Source organism: Neolamprologus multifasciatus, chromosome 9 (genome assembly GCF_963576455.1).
Source record: "Neolamprologus multifasciatus chromosome 9, fNeoMul1.2, whole genome shotgun sequence".
Lineage (NCBI taxonomy): Eukaryota > Metazoa > Chordata > Actinopteri > Cichliformes > Cichlidae > Neolamprologus > Neolamprologus multifasciatus.
The window spans coordinates 20936248-20957209 of NC_140447.1; the positions used below are offsets into that span (position 1 = coordinate 20936248).

The window sequence follows — 20962 nt, forward strand, 5'->3', positions numbered from 1 at the left end:
GGGGATTCTGAATATAATGAAGAAAAACATCCTGGTGTTATCATGTAGTTTGAAACATGAAAATCAGAACATTACCTCCCTAAAAATTGATCCTGCTATTCTGTTTCTGAGACTGTGAAGCTGTAAAATCAGATTTTTCAAATATTCTGGATTTGTGATTTTATTCCTGTTTACCTTTTACACAGCAATTCAGTGCATCCATCCATCCATTTGGGTATTTATATGGATACTGATCCCAAATGCAGCAGTATTATCAGAGACACCAGACCAGTGACGTTCCAACCTCCCTCTCCCTGGCCAAAGCTGAGGGGCTGGGGGACACTGCCGGAGCCAGTATACCGATATGACTTCTTTAGCGTGTCCTGGGTCTCCTCCTAGTAGGAAATGCCAAGGTGACCAAGAGGCAACCTAGTGAGATGCTCAAACCACCTTAGAGAATTAATGGCTCTACTATCAGCTCCTCCCAAATGGGTGGGCTAATGATCCTACAACCAAGCTCCTTGTTCTACTTTACTAAAAATTAAAATCAGTGCATTTTGATTTTTGTTTGTAGTATTTTGCAACTTTGTTTACTGGAGATTTAATACGGAATTTTACCTCTAGAGCTAAGACCTAACTGATGCTTAAGGTTAATTAAGTGTAATTAAGTAACATCACTTTGGAGTTAACGCATAGCTCATTTTATTTATCAGTCATGGTTTCAAAAGTTTTCCACATATTTAGTCACAGGAAATGATCATGTGCATTTAAACAGAAAAAGTCAGGTTTCATGTATTTTCACCATCAGTGAAGAAGTAAGCTATTCCCAATAGAACAAAAGTGTTAATGTTATGTATCTGAAGAGGGCGCTCTCACAGTTCAATCACCTGAGTCTAGGGGAAAGGTGAGCGATGGGACAGAAGTGGAGTCTACAGATCTTTCTTAATTGAAAGAAATGCACGAGGAGGAAAAGAAGTAAGACGGACACTAAAAATAGAGCCAGTCTGTACTTCTGTACAACCAAAGTCTGCTGTGTCTATTGCTCCATCTTTCATAAAAACAAGCCCCTCTGAGTGAAAGTCCCTTTTGTCCACCGGGGAGCCTTCAGCCGACAAATGCGTCATCCTGAACCTCCAAAGTATTTCTGCTCGCAATATTTTCCCACATCACTCAGATACCTGCCTGTGTCCGCGACAGCTCGCTGGGTTTGCCTCCCCAGCTTCTCCTGCACACGCGGAGCATCAAACAGAAGAAGAAGGGTCATTGGCTCTGAGGAGTTGATGACGGCGAGAGCGCACTCTTCTCCAGGAGCGCATTTTTAGCCTTTATTTGTCTGACTAACGCTCTGCATCTCCGTCCTGTGGGATGACATTACAGCGCAAAGACTGAGATTCGCATTTATGCGGTCACTTTGTTTGCTGATGTTTATTTTTGCTTAATTTTGGAGGCGGAGAGCGCGTTTACTGTCCAGGAGCGCGCGGCGTGGCACACGCTGGAACAAAAAAAACAGCTCAGTGCAGCGCAGGCAGGTTTCCCTTTTAAAAGCAGCAGGACAGGCAGGAGAGTTACGGAGTCTTCTCGGGGGAGCGGTGTCTGTGCGTGACAGAGACGGACTCTAAAAGAAGACGAAGAAGAAGAAAAAAATCGGGATACTGAGAAGAAATCGGCAGCGGGAACTTGGATATGGCGCCTGTGAAGACGTTCGACCTTTTTGTTGGAGTTGTTTTAGTTTTGCAGTGTGTGTGGAATGTGCAAGCCGAGATCACAGCCAGTAACGGTAAGGAGACCGCGTTAGCCATCAGGCATTAACCTGCTAGGACCGAGTTGTGCCTTAAAGAGTCAAGTTCGTGCATAAGTCTCCTCTGCAAAGCGTGCAGGAGAAATGATGCAGACACAGGTGGACTGCTGGTTAGCCTCTGCATGAGATTGTTTTACGCGCAGAATTCATTGTTTGCTGCTGCAGAGATCCACTTGTGTGTGTGTGTTTTTGTTTTTTGTTTTTTTTTAAAAAAAAGAGTGGACAAACATCCTGTCTCCTTTTTATTTTAAGAATTCATTAGCCTAAAGAAGGCTGTCATGACCCACTAACTTACTCCCTTTCGAGTAGATCAGAGACTTGATTTGATGCTAATTATCATAATTTCCCAACTACTACAAGGTTCACTTAATTGCTTTGCTTTTCCTGCATGTTCTTATGCACTGCCTCCGAGCTCGGCTGATTTTTCGTGTTTTCGCACTAATTCAGCTTGTGCAGAAGCACAACAAGCTTCCTCTTCCTTGTTCTTCCCACTCTGACATGTAAGGTGGAAGTGTCAACCATGTGCAACTTTTCACAGTTCTTACTTTTATTTAAGGATCAGGTTGGATACCTAGATGTTCATCCTGTTGATGTCCTTGATTGTAAGACAAAGTCCATACTGGAGAATCAGGATTCCTGTGCAAACAATATCCCTACTGTAGTCCACCTGAACAACCCCCCCCCTCCTCCCCAACAAACAAACAAACAAACACACACACACACACACACACACACACACACACACACACACACAAATCTGTAATCTCGTCCCATCCCACGTCAGTTTGCCCTCAGTGGGAGAAGTTCGTGCCAGCATCGGTTCTGTTTGCGCTGGCCAGCTCGTGTTTCCCAGGGCTTTTTTATTGCTGGCAGCAGATCTTCATCACGTATCAGATAGTGGTTAGAGAAATGTTCGACTGCTGACAGTGACTGTAAATTCAACTCGCATGTGTGTGTGAGTGCAGACCACAGGGCTGTTTGGCCCTGTTTGGGAGAGAGAGAGCGATGCTATCAGCTGCGTGTGTGGTGGTTTGCACAGGGGCATGCACGTGCTGCTCGTGTTTTTTACACTCTCACACAGACTCATTTACGAATCCTGCCACACTCCAGGCTCACAGCTTAGATTAAATTGTCGGCTCATTTCCTTCGCCTGGTATTAAAGCTTGTTTTAGAGGTAGACAGATTACAGGAATGCCCACCAAACCAGCGCTACACTCGGAGTCCTTCATCAGTCCATCTCCTGCTCGAGCTGGATGCAGCAAAACTGTATGTGGGACGGTATTTTTAGATATCTGGGTGAGGTGCTTCCCTTGCCGTGGGCTGACCTCAAAACCGCTGGAAGGAGCAACCCCTGCCCTTCTTTAGATAGGCCTGTATTAACAGAGTGCAGGTGGACTCTTCCACTCTCTGTAGGTCCTCTGGGATGATATAATGCACCATTCACTTGTAGAAAAGCTCGCAGGCCCTCTGAAAGTGGCTCAGCAACTGCACTAGAAGCTGAGATCACAGCAATGGTGGAAACATTCCCGTCTTCTTTATTAGTTAGATGAGTTGTGGAACACATCTGGGCGAAATTACACAACATCCTGTGAGTGCATTAGGGTTTTTTTTTTTTTTTTTTAAAGCTTTCAGTCTGTGGCTCTGTATGTTGGATGTTCACCCAGAGATACACTCAACAGGGCCACTCTCAGAAAATTGACGCTGATTTTGGGGTTAATTTTCACTCTGCTGTTTTTCTCCGAGTGGAAAAAGAGATGTTCCACCAGAGCCTGGAGAGTATCTGCATGTGCGATAGGGGAATAAGAAGGAGAGCGTGAGAGAGAGTCTTGACTCATGTAATGATGTGGTCTGATTTAAAAGCCTTTGCTGAAGGCTGTTAATGTGCTAAGATTGCGGTTGTGTGTGGAATTTAATTTCGTTGTGGATGCTGGGAGTGGAGTTTCTTCACGGGCTGGAAGAGGCTGATAGAGGGTTAAAAAGCTTACAGGCTGCAGCGACTGTGGACGTCTCCAGCTCCAACATGACTCTCCTCATCCATCACGCTGCCAGCAGCTGCCTTTGCTGTCCTACAGGCGCACACTCAGAGGCACATTAAAATGAGAGCTGTGAAGAAAAATGCATGCTGGCCATCAAAGAGTTTCATGCCTTGGTTTTATTCTTGTGGGTAAAATACCTAGCTATGTTCCTAGCTAACAAACTGCATATCAAAGCTTTTATTGACGACCTCTGTGTCCAGAGTCACATGTTTATTTCTCTCTGTCTCAGACACAAAACAGAGATTACAAGTTTGAACATGCGAGATCTCAGGCACATCAGGTGCTTTAAAATCCACCTGTTTTAAGTCCTAAACAGAGGTGAAGAAAAAACTTTTAATTCTGGGCTCAGGAGGGAAAGTTGGAGTATCAACAGTATAAACAAAGTCCAGTGGAAGCAGAATAAAGCTGAAACTTTGGAGATAAAATGATGACAGATGAGCCTTCTCTTATTTATTCCAGTATCTGGTCGTTAAGTGATGACGTGACGAATCCTACTTCCGGGCCTAAAGTAGTCTGCGTTTAATATGGCTTTTGTGTTGTTAACATGTTTAATGTTTTGTATTTTCTTCTATTTAATCTCAAAAAGCTCCTAAAACAGTCAGTGATCACTGTTGACCTCCCTTGGCTTTTATTACCTCTAATCATTTATTTAAGCTCAGTTTTTAAAACCTTAGGATGTAACTACAGCCCAGCCCATGCAGCAGTATATGAATGACTAACCTCGTATTGTGGATGGATTATCTCAGTTGTTCTCCTGACTGAAGTTTGGTCATTTTACAGCATCCTGCCATGCGATTACATTTGTTCCTGACCACCAAGAACACTCACGTTAACTTTTATCGAGTGGGAAAAAAGTTAGCTTGTTTATATTATGCTAACATAGCTGTGTTGCTAGCGGTCACGTAGCACATCATTATATACCAGCTAGCCAAACTTCAGTAACCCTACAAACGTCACTGCTGTTTAGTTTTCTGTCTTCATTTATGTTGGAAGTGATAACAGAGCTGTACGTTTTAATTTGTTTCCAAAACCCCGCAGTCAGGACATCTTATATTGTATTTAGATAGAAGCTAGCGAGCTAACTTCCTGCTAACTTCTAACTCTGTTAAATGTCATAAATTTTGTTTTCATGGATGCCTGGATGTTAAACTCAATTGTTACACCTGGTAGAGCAGAACGCTGATCATTTTATTAAAGATGAAAGACTTTAGACAGTTTTTCAACTCTCAGTAATGCCATAGTGATCGTTTGATATATGGACCTGCAGCGGAGTTTAGGCCCAGACACGGCTAGTGACGTCAGACTTAACGACCGGATAGGAATTTAGTCAAAGTCATCAGAGGTATATGCACAAAACTCTCCTTGATGTCATTACACTGTGGGTCAGGTCACCTCTAACATGTTATATACGGATGCTTTTTTAGGACCCTGTGGCATCACAATTGCACATGCTACTGTTAACAGAGGATTTATACTACTGTGTTAAATCTGCGCTGTAGGCTATGTCATAAACACAGACCCCTTTGAAACCTTACGATGTGAGCTATGCCACGATGCACACCACAGTGGAAATGTACTGTAGGTGATTGGCATGGTCAGTGCTGTCAGTTCCTTCCGTGCATATCCAACTTATTTTTTTGCCACAGGTTTTAAATTCACCAGTAAGAAAATAACATCGCCTCAATATGAAGACTCACATTTCTCAGCAGATTGCTGGAGGGAGATTGCCGAAACTATTGGAATATAACTGCCTTGAGGCGACTGTTGTTGTGACTTGACGCTATGTAAATAAAACTGAATTGAGTTAAGCTGAACTGAATATGGGGGAATATACAAAGAAGTGAAAAATGGAAGGACTCTGAAAAAAAAGAACATTGAGTAAAACAAAAATGAAGGGCCCAGAAGGGAAAAACAAACAAACAGAAAAAAATACCCCAAAGGATTTTCTTTATTTCTGTTGTGACTGGTACCACATGAAACACTAGGACATGACCACAAGGTAATTAACAGCACGCACAAGCATGAATGCTGGGTAGGGTAAAGATTCACCACAGCCCAAGTCCAAATTGGTACAAAGATGCAAAGCAGGTTTAATGTTGAGAAGGATGAACATTCATATTTTGAATTTATTTCATTTATTTCATCACCCCAATCTTTTTCTGAGCCTAATCAAGAGGTTTTTTGTCCCTAAACCAGACGCTAATTGAACTGGAAGCAAAGACTGAACTAAAATGACAATAGTGTGTAAAAGCGGTGTTGCTGTGGCCACAATCTTGTGACAGATTGTCATTATTTGATGCCTGTGGCCACTAAGTTGCGTCTTACAACACTAGTAATGCAAATTCCTTTGCATTTGCAGTGTTGCTACATTTCCCTCTTCTCTTCGTCATGCTTCGGAGGTGATTCCCAACACAAACTGCCTGCTGATTCAAAGCAGGAGATTCCAGCTCAGTCTTCTTTAGTTGTTCTCCTTCTTTAAGCCTCCTCGGAATCTCGCCCCCACCATTTCTCCCTTTTTCTGACATTGCACATTTCAGAACGGACAGAATGAGCTAGCTTCTTTACCGGCCCCACTGAATGACCTGCTGAAAGGAGCTGCTATGAATGGATGAAGGGGGTGGGGGTGGTCTGAGGGGGTGACAGACAGGGAGGGGCGGCGACGGTGGCTGGGTTTATTGTGCTGTCCTCTATGTGGCAACAGCGGGCCATGGCATATCGTCCCACCCACCCCCGCTTAGTAGCATCCAACAGCAGCACCAGGTTCTTGCATTAGTCACGCCTGACCCTTGTCGCTCAGCCCTCCGCCTCTTTTAGTCCGTGGAGAAGCTCACGCTGATGGCTTTAGAGGGCTGGAGAGCCACACGGAGTTCAATAGGTTCAGAAACAAAAAGCAAAGAGGCCACTAGTTAATGAAGCCCAATGCAGTTAAGCTACTCTTTAAGCTTTTTTCTTATTGGTTCAAAAGTTCCTTTGCATCCAGTTGTTTAAACATGCTGCCTGAGCTATCGCATAGTTTTAATGATTACTGCTAGGCAAGAATCATGTCTGTAAAGTAAGCTTGAAACGGTCAGATGGAGGACCAGGAGATTTGTGATGTTTGAAACTATGCAAATTTGGATGTCAGTGAACGATGACAAGCATTTTCCAATCATCAGAAACATCCCCTCTCTGCAGATGATTGCAGCCAGTAGACCACAGTAAGGCTGTTATCTGCTCCTCCCTTAGACTCAGCTGAGGGACGCTGCCATGTAAGAAATAGATCATAAGCTAAGGAGTGGAACAAGCACAATAGTTTTGATTTTGGGTAGGAGGAGTTGTGTTTTGCATTGGGAAACATTTGAGAGGATAACCGAGAAAGGGCGGAGGCCTAGAAAACAGGCACTTGCCCATCTTCCCTGACCGTCATAGTGAAAGAAGAGACAATAACAGCAGAACAATATCGAAATATGGGACTCTAAAGTGTAGTGAGTGATGCTTAATAGCTGAGATTATAGGAAGGAAAAATAAAGGGTAGCAATAAAGGAAAACAGTTCCCCTGGGCACTCTTCTGCAGTTACATATTGTCAAACTAACGTTCTGCTCAGACGTCCAACAATCATTTACAAGTGTTTGCATGCCTCATTTGCTTCTGGATCAGTTTATTTTCCCAAAAATCTAAACATGCTGCAGTCCATGCACCAAATTTCTGAGAGGAAGAAGTTTGGATATGATAAAAGGCAAAGTGCAACAGGAACAGAATGAATCACGGCGTGATTGGAAACTTTAGAGATGAAAAGTTGTGGAAAAAAGTCTTTTCTTATTCATAAGACATAAAATATTGATGTTTTGTTAAATTTGTCACATTTAAATGCACACTGGTGAGTTTTGTATATTTATACAGTACATCTAGAGTCATTGCAAACTCAACTCTTATCAGGCCTTAAGCCAGACGTTTTCTGTATTTAAACCTAAATAAGATTCTAGGGAAAGAGAAAAGTAAGAGCAAAGCACCCAGGGAGACATGGACCAACCTTTTGGCTCAGAAACCTGTGACTTAAGCTACTCTTCTTCCAGCTGAGGATCATGCAAGAGATGTAATTTGGTGGCATGCAAAGAAGCATACATGTTATATTTTCCTGAGGTCAGCCCACTGTCTTTGGTTTTGTTGTGTTTCTGCATCCAGTTCAAGATGCATGCTGGTCATGGAGTGAATTCAAGGATGTGTGCATATATATATATATATATATATATATATATATATATATATATATATATATATATTAGGGGTGCAACGATAAGTATCGATATTGAACCGTTCGATACAGTGCTTTCGGTTCGGTACGCATATGTATCGAACAATACAAAATTTTTAATTTATTTTATCAACTTTCCTTCTGACGGTGCTGTCTGTGTTGAGCGCTCAGTGGATCTGCTCTCGACAGTGCAGCCTAGGCGTAGTAGTAGTCAAACGCAGATTCACTGAGCACAGCGCAAGCTAGCCAGACAGAAGTTAAGCTCTCCTTGCAACATGGCAAATTGAACCTCCCCCACCCTCATTCAGATCTGGCGTTTGGAACTATTTTGGTTTTCATGTGAAGTATGACCCTGAAGGTAAGCGTGTCATGGACTAAAGTAAAACAGCATGTTGGATGTGCCAGCAATGCTCAATTACATGGGTGGGAACTAGTGTGTTAGCTCAGTTAGCTCGTTAACGTGTTGGCCGTCCACCCCCACGCATGGGGCGATCCGCGGTAGCTCGTTAACGGAGATTTGCCGTGTTGTGGCGTTAACGTCATTTCAATGAGATTTACGCTGACAGCAGTAGTGGGAACACAACGAATATGACTGCACATTTATGCTGACATCATCCTAGTGCAAAGACAAGTGGAAGCAGAGAAAAACAACAAGCAGGCATGCTACAAACTTTACCCGAGTCATTTAGACTGCCGTTAGCACATGATTCTCCTTATGGGGACCTGATATGTTTAATATGCTGCTGAGAATATAGCCCAGAAGAAGCGTATAGTATAGCTTTTATTTTGGAAAGAGCCATTTCTCTGTAATAAACTCTCTTTTCCAAAGATGAGTGATTTCTCAATCAGATACAGGGCTCGCAAAATCGCTAGCCCGACGTCCCGGGGCTAGCGATTTTTCCAGTCGGGCTACCAAAATCTCTCTGCCCTGCCCGTCGGCCTATCGTAGGAAGGAAAAATCTATGTCAATGCTTTTGCATTCTTTCAGAAATGTAGCTGGGTAATTATGTCATTGGCATCGGTGAGCCACTGTCAATATGTGACATATTGAAATCGCGTTTGAATTTGCGCTTGTTCTTTGCTTTCACTTTGCAATCGCGTGAACTGTGTATAGAGAGCGACAGCACTGATTGGTGAGTAGGGATGGGTATCGTTTAGGTTTTATCCGATACCGGTGCCAAACTGGTACTTTTGAAACGGTGCCGGTGCTTAAACGGTGCTCAAACCGGTGCTTAAAGAATGGAGAACACAAAATTGGTCCAAAAACATCTTATGTTCAGCTGTTTTTTTTGTAAAAAGATAACAATGTTAGCCTTTTCTGCAGCTATAGGGGATTTATGGTATCACTCTTGGCTGGAAGCAGTGCTTAATCAATGGAAAAAACACAAACTTTGTCCAAAAACCTCTCATGTTTAGCTGTTTTCCACTTTTTCTTTGGTCATTTTAGCCTTTTTGGCCAGGGTGAAGGGAGTATCTGCCATCAAACAAGAAGACAGCTGCATGTAACTATGACGGTGTTTGCTAGTTCACCTTACATGCATTAATTTAATAACGTGGTTAGCCTACTAAGCTACTCACGCAGAGAAGAACGGCTGCTGCTGCCATCATCATCCGTCATCATTTCTGCTACACTGGCAGGGCTAGGGGCCAGGACTCTCCTCTTCGGGTTTTTTGGGGGATGTTGCTAACTCCGGGTCCGATAACAGGCAACCCACCCGCAGTCGATGCGCTGGTGTGAGGTCTTGCAGCAAGCTATCAAATACGGCGCATTTTTCGGCTTTTAAAAAAAACGCTATCCGTCGCCAGGTGTTTCATCGGATTTGAGGTGTTACCTTCTTTGATAGTATCAGCTTAAAGCACTTGTTGCAGGCTGCTGAGTTTGCATATTTGCTGTGAAGTACAGCCAGACTTTTGACCGCTTCGCCTTGGGCATTTTTAATCTGTAGCTCTGCTCTAAAAGAACGTACGTACATGGACCCGCCTACTATCCGGAAACGTAAAATGATTGGCTAGAATCTAAAGTGTATCATTCCATACCAGTTGGTGGCGGTAATGCACCTTTCAGTTGTTTGCCAACCGCCAATATAAATGTAAGGAAGAAGAAAGTGTACCACAGCTCAGGAAAAAAAAGCACCGAAATAAAGCACCGAAATGTGCGCTGCTTTTCGGTCTGGTTACTACCGTTTATGTCAGAACCGGTGCCATCATGGCACCGGATACCGGTACCCATCCCTATTAGTGAGTGATGATAATTTGCGCACCAATTCCTCTGACATCGTCTTATCAATCATTAGCTTACTATGCAAACATGACAAGTGAAATCTCCCGCAGCAAGCTTAAACATGTGAGAGGTTGATCGCGCAGAGAATCGCTGAGCATTAAGTGAGTGCGTGTGTCAAAGCAGCAGGATATATATTTTAGTTCTGCTGAGCCAAATAAGACAGGTCGGGGTGAAGAAGTGACAGCCAAAGAAAAGCTTACCACAAAACGGAAAAGTTATGACAAATCAGACTATAAGGCAAAAAGAAAGTGCAGCTTTATGGTTTCATGGACAAAAGAATTTCTGTGGCTGCAATATGACGAGCTAAATAACCAGGGCTGCACATAAGTGGTCCGCATGTGCGCATTCGCTGTCAAAATAAAAAACGCGCACAAGATAAGAAGTTGCAACTTGTGTTTGCATACATAAGATTTTCTGGAGGAGGACAGACATTTGTTTAGAACTCTTAAAGATGTCGAAGAAGCTCCTTTAAGCAATTACTGTGATGTACCTCCGCCTCCAAAGAAATGTCAGAAGGAGTCCGAACCACAAAAGAAGCGTGTATTCTCGGAAAAGTGGTTACAGGAGGTGAGCTGGCTTCAAACAAATGATGAACGCACAGAGATATGGTGCAGAATGTGCCGTGAAAATTTAATAAATGACAAATTAAAAAGGCATGAACTTTTTTTTTTGTATCGAAAAAATATCGAACCGTGACACCAAAGTATCGAACTGAACCGAACCGTGAATTTTGTGTATCGTTGCACCCCTAATATATATATATATATATATATATATATATATATTTATTTATTTAGGGCTCTATACCTGGTGTTCTAGGAATACCGCTAGAGAAAGTTAAAAGTTAAAACATATTTTGTTTTACACTGATTTCATTCCTCATCACAAAAGCTTCACTAGTGCCGGTTTCATCTGGCTGTTCTGCTGTTAATTGACTGCAGATTGGAAAAATTAACCCCAGCAATGACTCCTGATGTTTGTGTAATGATAGTGGAAGGAAATGTGTATCAATTCACAGTTGCTTTGCAGATTTTCCAGTAATTTGGATGTAGCATTGACAAAGGATCAAACATATGTTAACCTGACCGAGTTTGTATCTACAGATTATTATACAGTATTTAGTGGGTGGATATAAAACCTCCAATCTTCTGTCATTGTTATAGAATTTATATGAAGGGTTTTCTATTCATTGCACATTATAACAACCAATGATGTCACTTTTCAACCGAGGCGTGAAGGTGTAGCATTTGCAACAGTTGACTGTCCTCTGTACAGCCCTGCACACTACTCCATCCAGGATCTCAGCCAGACTTTCCATTTCTTCTGTTTTTGGCCTTTCCAGGACAAAATGCCCGGCTTATAAACAGTACTTAAACTGTCAGTTTCAGTCTATGTTTATTTTGGTGCTAGACCATGTGAGAATTGGAGTTCATGGAAGATTTGCTGTTTGCTTTAGTGTCTGTTGTAAGCGTGTGTGCCTCCCTGAATGTCTGTGACTAAGATTGAAAATATCTGCAGCTTTTTTATGTTTCAACAACTGTTTTATTAACATGTCCCAAGCTTTAGGGTACTTTTAAATAGGAAGGGAGCCCCGCGTTCTTTCCACACGCCAGCAGGTGAAAGACAAACAGAATGACAACGTGTTTTCCACTTTCAGTCTGAAGTATTAAGACTATCCCAGCAATATTTTAGAGATGATGAAATCTGCCTGTTTGTTACTGCTGACGGCTAACTTGCTAATATTGGATCGCATCAGTATTGGAACTTAGAAGTAACAACATCATGTGTTGGGTTCTACTTTGGTTCACAACATGACTACACTGATATCAAAACTGATATATAGTCCAGCCTGTCTACGTGTGTTTTGTGGACTTGGAGAAGACCACTTCCCCCAGCGAGGGCTTCAGGTACAGAGTATTGGACCTATTGTTTCAGGCTATCTATTACCGATATATAGTATGACCTTGGCTTGCATTGCTAACAAAATGCAGTTGTAGTTCGGTTGGTTTAAACCAATTATGACCTCCAGCTTGCATTGGGGCGGTTTGCAGTTGAGTGCGAAGCGTCTGGGATCAGAATAAGACCCTCCTGTTCTGAGGCCATGGTTCTCAGCTGGTATCCACGCTTGGTTGGGAATGAGTTGCTACCCCAAGTTATGGACTTTAAGTATTTCGGAGTCTTGTTTATGAGTGAGAAAATGAGAGAGATGAGCATGATAGTGAAGCTTTCGATTTACTGGTTGATCTATGCTTCTACCCTCACCTACAGCCACGAGAGGAGGGTAGTGACTGAAACGATGAGATTGCAAGCAACAGAAATGATCTTCCTCTGGAAGTTGTCCAGGAAGAGTAGAGTACCCACTCCTCACACTGAAATTGGCCAGTTGCGGTTGTTCTGGCATCTGACCTGGATGACTCCTAGGCACCTTGTAGTTGTTGTTTTTTGAGTATGTCACACTGGGAAAAGACCCCAGAGCAGACGTGGGACATGCTTGAGAGATTACGTCTCTCGGCTGGCTTGGGAATGCCTTGATCGAGGCAGAGGAGGTGGCCGGGTGTGGGAGGGCTAAATTGCTGCTCCCTTGACCTGAGCCTGAATGCAGCAGAAGATGGATGGATGGATCACAGAGGTTGTGAACTGGAGTAGGACTGTTGGGACTGTACTATCCCTTTTATTCCAACCATGAAACAAGAACAGGTATAAAAGTTTTGTAATGTTTTTGTATGTTTGTGTTATCCTGGAAAACAGCTGGCTGACTGTTTTTGGAGGCTGCTCAAAGCCTTCCCTCGATCGCCTTCTGGTTTATGTCCTGGTAAATTATGTATGAGTGGACTGTCAAACTGCAAAAATTCAATCTTCTTGTGTTTTGTCAACTAAAAGTAATGTGTGGTCTCGATAAACCTTGAAAAATAAAATGAGTCCCATACTGCCTCTTGAAAAGCTGAATGTTTTTCTATCTTGGAGGAGGTGCTCTTGATTCATGCAAACGAGCCGCAGTTGTCTCCCAGGACTGCGTACACCTGGCATACCGCCACACGACCCACTTATTGAAACTACACTGATAATTCTGATTAATTAGATGAGATGGACTGACTCCAAAACTCTTTTCTCCTCTTTACTGTAGACTCGGTTTCTTCTTGTGAAATAGATCGTGACAGAAAATATCAATGTACAAAACAAATATAGTTATGAATGAATTCCACAAAACATCCAATGCAACATATTTTATGTTGACGCCCCTTTGCAAACGTGCATGTTGCCTTTGAAGTAAATCTCTCCCATGTTAATACATTCACCTGCACAGTGTTGCCCCTTTGTTTTTAGTTTTGCATTTTTGCAAAGGTTTACTGGATCATTTTTTTTCCTTCACTTTGTTTGAGGTCTTCGAGGGGTTTAGCCTGATACAGGCCAGCAAGTCGCTGGTATTTAAAGTCAGGTTTTGAGTGCTGAATTTTATGTGTAGCATACCATAAAATGGCCGGCTGGTTGTCAGTCAGCTGTGGGGTCTGTAACAGGAGTCCTGTTAACTAACCCCTCATATAACATCCTGAATATGTAATGATGGGAAACACAGATGCAGTGATTTTATGCTTGACACTTTATGGCAATATGTCTTTTTATTTGTGTCTAATGGGAGTAATTGAAATTAATTGCAGGTGTTACAGAATCATGAAATCTAATTTCCCCTTCAAAAAAACATATCAGCTTATATATTTATTCTATTTGTATACTGTAGCATCGTGACCTCTTTCTGGGCCTTTTTTCCCCAATACATAAAAAAAACCCTACCAGTGCTCATAGTATAACCTAGCTGTGTAAAATAAGAAAACTGTATGCATCCTGTATGCACTGAAATGATGAACAGAATGCAAAGATATGATGCACTCAATAAGGAAGGTTGAAAGCAGCAGCTCTCCAAAGGGGAACAAAGCATTGCATGCATTGCTATCATGAAGGAGAGAAGAGAGTGTGATGTTTCAGGCGGTCCAGGCATGCTGAAAGAAGATAAGGTGTCAACCCAGCCGAGCAGCCTGTCACACCACCCTGCAGCGGGCTTCATATCCTCCACCCAGCAGGAGCGGTGGTTTAGCTTTGTCCCACTCAAGCAAGTGTCACTCACGGGGTTCATGGCATGCTGCTACATGCCTTCGCCTCGCTCAGTGTGCATGTGTCTGTTAGTCCTTAAGCAACAGTTTTTTCACTGTTGTTTTGTTGCTTTCTTTATTTTGCAAAAAGCAAAACCTTTCTCACACACAAACACACACAAAAACCTGCACTTGGTTGGCTTGATTTACAGATTTAATCTTGTAAACTTAACTAGGTTTCAAGGACTGGTGGAAACTTTCTAGTATTTTGTTAAAATAGAAACTAGCTTCAGTTTGGTTCAGTGGCACCAGTGTTTTTGAATCTTCAAATTAACCTCTTACTAAAATCATCTAGTAACATCATGTTCTTCAATTAGATCCGCCCTTCAATTGAAATGGTAGTCAGAGGGTTTGGAGGAAGGTGTCGTTCTTCATATTTATGAAAACATCCATTGAGCCGGCATAGGGCGAGAGGCGAGGTGCACCCTGGACAGGTCGCCAGTCGGTTGCAGGGATAACAATCTTTAAAAGCAAAAGTCCAAAAAACGTGCCCTTGTTAGCATATATATTATCACTAGTTTACTACTTAGAGTAGTGATCAAGTGGTACCATGGTAATAATGATTAGTCATGTGTGCAGTGCTTTACTTTAGTAACAGCAGATTTTTCAGGAATGCACTCTTATAACTGACCACTGCACTAAATTCAGCAATCACACTAAAGTTATTAATCAATTGCTAGAAAAGCTGTGGCCACATTTTTCTGTGAAGTGCAGTTTGGGATGGTTTTAAGCTTTACTCCCATATTTGTGGTCATACCTAAACATTAACGGAAAGAGCTTGCGTGGATGTGCTGTAGCTATCTGCTTTCAGGTTCGATGTGTTGTGCGTTCAGAGATATGTTGGTTGGAGCGTGAGTTACTGTTGCCTTCCCATCAGTATAAAGCAGTCTTATGATTCTCTTATGACGTCTCCCAACAACAACCCAGAGATTAGCCCCTCAATGGATATTTTTTCTTTTTCTGACTATTCTGTAAACCCTAGAGATGGCTTTGTGGGAAACTCCCAGCAGATCAGCAGTTTCTGAAATGCTCAGACAAGCCCATCTGCTACCAAAAACCATGCCACGTGTGAATCCCCGTTCTGAGTCTCCATTTGAAGGGTTAGTGTTAATATTATTGTCTGAAAAATATCAGCTAAACATATGCTATGTTAAGCTAACAGTTAGCTGAAAGTCTGGCAGTAATGTGCCATACTTCCTGCCCTTGCTGACATAATTTTTGCCAGAAAAAGATAAAAGGCCACATTTTTTTCAGTGATCGCAGTCACATTAAACATGCTGTTACTGTTCTGTTTGTTGATTGGTTTATTGAGCTAGCACACTCGCACCAAACGGCATCAATTGCAGGCTCATTTGTGCCGTTGTTTTCTCCCTCTAATTTACAATTGTCTGGTGTAACATGTATCTTTTGCATTTATTATCCGGCTAATGCTGCACACGCTTAAATCTGTTCAATCAATCTTTTTGAACTGCTCCAAGGGAATTCTTGCAGACACTCATTTAGTCTTTTCCTCGCTGTAGATCCAACAGCCCCGCCTTTGTTAGTCTGCCCGGAAAGTGTCTCAGCCTCCCTGATCCAGAAGTTCCTCTTTCCCCACCAAACTCATTCTGACAAAGAACAAGTATGCCCCGCAGCAAGTGCTCTTCACAGGACAACACAGACTGCAAGACTCTGACAGGTTGTAGCTTTTTGGAGAGGAATGAAAAGGTTTACAGCCACCACTTTAGTTCTGAAAATAGATGGCGACTTTGATGATGGCAGCATGTTTTTCTGTTTTCCACCTTGCATTTATCTCTATGGACTGAACAAATCTTTAGGATCTGGCTTACTGTGTTTCTCTAGCAAACGCGTCATTGTTCTACATGTCTTTGTGGGTTCAGTGCCATTTTTTGATGCCTTACAGTAAACACCAAAGAAATTCAAACTGACTCAGATGCTGGATCTTTATAGTCTCCGGGAATTAAAATTGGACACCGTCATCTGCCGCTGTGCTTGAAACAGAGCAGTCAGCGTTGTTCTACAGTTTGTTTTGCTTTTCCCCCGTCGAGTGAGTCATGAAGACTAAACTTTTGTAATTCATGTGTATGGCTTTCTTCTGGCCATGTTGTTCATCACTCGACCCTCCAAGAGTCAGGGTTGCCAGGAATTAGGAGGATAAGGGATTGTTCTCACAGGCCAGTAGAAGTTTCTGGAGGTCAGGGAGATTTATTTTTTGTTTGGACAAACTTGTTCCAGAGTGTCCCAGCTGTCTGGCTAACTAATTTTGGACTGAGCTCATACTGAAGCTGTAAACAGGAGGCTGGTCTTCTTAGTGGGAGCTACAGCACATTTCCATCTGTGCCCTTTTTTAAAAAAGTTCTTGGGACATATCTATTTGACTAGTGCATAAAAAATTAGAAAACTCTTCTCACAGTTCTTGGAAACAATGGCACCATGCCCATATTTTCCCAGGGAAACATGCCAGATATTGTCCAGTACCTCTTTAAAAGGCTACAATACCAAACATGCCTCTATTGCAGGGAACCAATTTAAACATTCAAATATCAGAGGAAATTGGATGAAGTGACCCCTTCTCTTTCTTCCTCTGACCTGATCCAACATGTCCAAAGATATCAGTGTGACTAAACAAAAACGGAACATTAAAAAAAAAGGAAACACGTCAACAAGTGGTTCTGGTAAATGGTTTAGTTTGTGCCAGGTGTTCAGGTTTCTGTCCCCTCGCCAGTGTGGACTAGCAGAGATTTACTGGCAGTGCTTTGCACAGAGCCAGGAACAAAGGCTTTCTTTGAGTCTTTGTGGTGATAAATTGCAAAGGTGTTCAAGCTACCTTTGTGTGTGTGTGTGTGTGTGCACTGTAAATGGGAGAAAGAGGGAGAGGCTCGTATCAGTTCTCATGCTTTTCCCCAGTAACTAGAAACTCTCAGGTCTTAATCCAGAGGTCTGTCCTGCACTAGCTCTGGGAGTTTATTGGTTTTTGGGGTTTTTTTTTCCTGTAGCTTCTAGCATGAGAAAGCATGCTGGTATCAGTGTAGGTCTGGGTGTGGTGAAATGTACAAGTTATGATCAAGAATGCAACAGCACGTCATTATAACAGCCACAATTGCTCAAAGTCTGTGGTTTGGCTTTGTGAGAACCAAGTTGGCTGGTCTGCAAGCCTCAGTCTGACTGCTCTATTAAATACAGGTATTTGTATACATGGGTGTGAATATATCTGAGAATATTTAGTCATTCCCTTTGCTGTCCTTTTTTCCCATGACAAAAAAGACAGAAGATGAAGGGAAGTGAAGGGGCAACTCAGTAATTTCCTTCCTTTAGGCTGATGGGTCTTTAGTCTTGTCGCTAAACACAAAGTATTCTCTCACTATATGTCACTGAGGATTAATGCTCTTCAGATCTGCGACAATCCTGCTGAAGTACTCTGTCACCTCTCGAGGACTGCCGAGCCGCTTCACGTTTGAAATGTATTACCACTTTTCAGCAGCAACATGTGCATTTCGAACCTATAAAGTATTAATTGTAGGCAGCTAAAGCCTTGTCCAAAGAATGTGATAAACAACCACTATTATGGGGAGATTCTTAGAGTGGCGCTCTAACTGCATCATAAAGAGGTAATTGACTCCCATTTAAAGGCCTTTGTCTCCCGTGCCCCAGAATTGACTAATTAAATGGCAAAGAAATTAGCGCGAGCAGTTTAATTATGAATATGTTATTCATACCAATGTACGAAGATAATACACATGCCCTTGTCCCAAACGGGCTGGGTGGCAGTGACACCGTGGAGGCAGTATGAGTGACAATAAAAGATTTCCACTCAACTACAGGGGCATTTTTTAGAAAAATGAAATCACAGGGACAAAATCGAGACATTTTGCAAATCTGTGCGTTGTTTTTATTGTATTTTCTGAAGAGTTATGCACCTAAGGGCCACCTTATTAAAGTTAAAATAGACAAAAGCAGTGTGTTTTTCAATACCCAGTCTCTTTTTTTGTTACTGTCTGAGACAGAGGCAGTGTGGAGGGGTTTATCGTTGAACCGGTGTCCCACAGAAACCTAAAAATGTTACGTGACTCGGCTTCAGGAGGTCCAGTTATTGATTAAATGTCTGGCTGGTTCCCCGTGCACCTGAAGGCCTCTGCTATCGCAGACGCTTGAAGTGGTCAAGATGCCAACTCACTGTCCATCATCGCAACTGAAACCTGCTCGCTGCCAACCCAACTCAATCTAAAACCATTTATTTAAGTCATAAACTGTGAGGATCTAATTTGACGTCTATGACGCAATAAATATTTCTTTATTTTTTGTCTTTGACTTGATGAAATGAAAGACCTGCCTCCCAGCACATACTGAATGGGGGTCCAATATAAAATCCCCTCTATCCAGGGAGCTGCCAAACCACTGATATATGCCCGGAAAATCCCATCCATCGACGAGGAGCCAAAATTGAAAATTGAAGGGAGACGATATGAATATAAATGAGTTATTTGATGCCCTTTTTGCCACAAGCCTGCCCCGCATGGCTGGCAGGTGTGCTGGTTTTCTTTTGAACGCCCGTTTCTCAGCCCTTCAATAATCTCTAATTTCTTTGCTGTCAAAGTTTGACTGTCATTTGAAGCTTTATATAATTTTTAAAATATCATAAAATGCCACTACATTTTTTTTTCTCACTATTATGCAAAGACTAAAAAGCTGTTATGGAAAAAATGAGCCAGCAGAGAAGTTCATGTTTATATGGTGTGTAAAAACAAAAAAAGAAACAAGGCTTCAAGGCTTCTTTTGTCTAAACGGATGTGGAGCCACATGCTGGGGTTACAGAGAATCAGATCAGAGATGATGATCGGTCCATCGGATCATACGCTGAGGGTAATTCTTTGTTTGCACATCATCATTAGGACAGAATGGGAATTGGGAAATTTAGTGAAAGGTCAGAACCAGCTTGATGTGCCTGCTGTGTGTCTGTGCACAGTGTATCTGAGTCCAGCTTGTGTTCAAAGCTGTTGAGCCAGTTGCAGCTGTCAAAGTGTATGAAGTGTTTTCTGAGTTATTGGGACTGGCCTCTGCAAAAGTTAAGATCCTCTTTTTAATTAAAAAAAATCCCCTTTGGGGTGTAACAGTTCATCAGATCACTGTAAGTGGACACGTGTGGGCGAGCCTAAAATCAGTGAACCTGATTTGGATCCCAGTGTAACGTACAAGTGCTAAGGCAACAGAAAATCAAGCGCACGAGTCGAGTTGGCCTCTATCCCCTTTTGTCTTGTAGCTGTTAAAAACACAGTCTGCAGGATCTGCTGACATTATCATCATTAGCAAGTTTAGCTGACTGTCTTCCAATTTTTGAGTTATCTTTTTAGCTTAGCTTGCCAGCCTCCCAGTGGAACAGAAACTTTAATTCATGTCTGGTGCATCCTCCGAGATCTTGAATATTTTAAAGGCCAGAAGGTTTCACTCACTAACAGCGGGTAGCCAGTTCGGTGTGTGCTAACTTAAAAGCTTAAAAATAACCCTCATGTTCTTTGTTGCCCAGTTTAAACTAAAGTGAGCAATTAATGGAGATTTGAACCTTGTGAATTATCACTTCTGAAATGTTTGAGGACATAATTTGAAGTGAAAATGGTGGCAAGAATATTAACTCGACTCATACCTCTCCATCCATATCCATGTTATGCTGAGTGAACGGACTCTATGGCAGAACACACAGAAGCGCAGAAAATGCAAAGAGTGCTCTTTATTTGTGGTGTCAAAGTTATATGAAATTATACATAGGGACAAACAGAGGGAAACCAGGGGAGGACGCTGACACGTATTCGGAGGGAAAGGGGTTACCCGCGCACGCAGGGTGGATCTATAAGAAAAAGAAAAACGAAACTTTAGAGGGAGATGCCAAACCACCGGTAAGAAACAGCAACAAACATGGGGAGAGTTGGAGAGCTCACTTGTCACACTGGCTGTACGGGCTCGGGCGGGGATTCTCGGGATGTGGGAGAAACGCTGTAAATGATCTCCGTAGTGATCCCGGAAATGCGGCTTCACAAACAGCTGACAGGTAAGCGGGTGATGGATCCGGCTGAAGATACAAGACAACAGGTAAGCAAACAAAATCCCAGACATAGGTTGGCCGTAATGCACACCGCGGAGAATTAAACACGTTACCACTCGAGGAGGTGGCAATACTCCGACACCAGACGTCAGTCGCGCTGCTCCTAAGTAACGCTCCATCAAATGACGTCTGATGCACCGCCGGTGTGTCAGCATCCCGTGACACACCACCCCGCCTACCTGAGCTGAAAACAGAAGCAGACCCCGTGACACCACACCAGAGAAACCCCACCAACTCCTAACAATCCATTTATCCATTTTCTGTTTCTTATGCGGGTCTGGGTTACAGAGCAGCAGTTTAAGCAAATAAGCCCAGACCTTCCCTTCCTCGACAACCTCCTCCACCTCATCCAAAGGACACCAAAGTGTTCCCAAGCCAGCCGAGAGTCATAATGACT

The 20962-nt window shown here is 42.6% G+C and overlaps 1 protein-coding gene and 1 long non-coding RNA gene across 2 annotated transcripts in view; one reads left to right on the top strand and one right to left on the bottom strand.

Annotated features, from left to right (window-relative positions):
* The first annotated feature begins 919 nt into the window (after nucleotides 1-919).
* The window catches only part of plxdc2b (plexin domain containing 2b), a 133721-nt gene continuing 113678 nt past the window's right edge, over nucleotides 920-20962 (top strand). Inside the window, exon 1 of the mRNA XM_085173398.1 lies at nucleotides 920-1756. Within this exon, the coding sequence (XP_085029524.1) occupies nucleotides 1663-1756 (94 nt within the window). The 5' untranslated portion in view covers nucleotides 920-1662. The remainder of the gene's footprint in view (nucleotides 1757-20962) is intronic.
* On the bottom strand, nucleotides 20213-20815 carry LOC146511511 (uncharacterized). Its single transcript, XR_014876152.1, has 3 exons — nucleotides 20619-20815; nucleotides 20402-20532; nucleotides 20213-20310 (listed from the first exon to the last, which is right to left on the bottom strand). It is a non-coding gene; the product is annotated as an uncharacterized LOC146511511 (long non-coding RNA).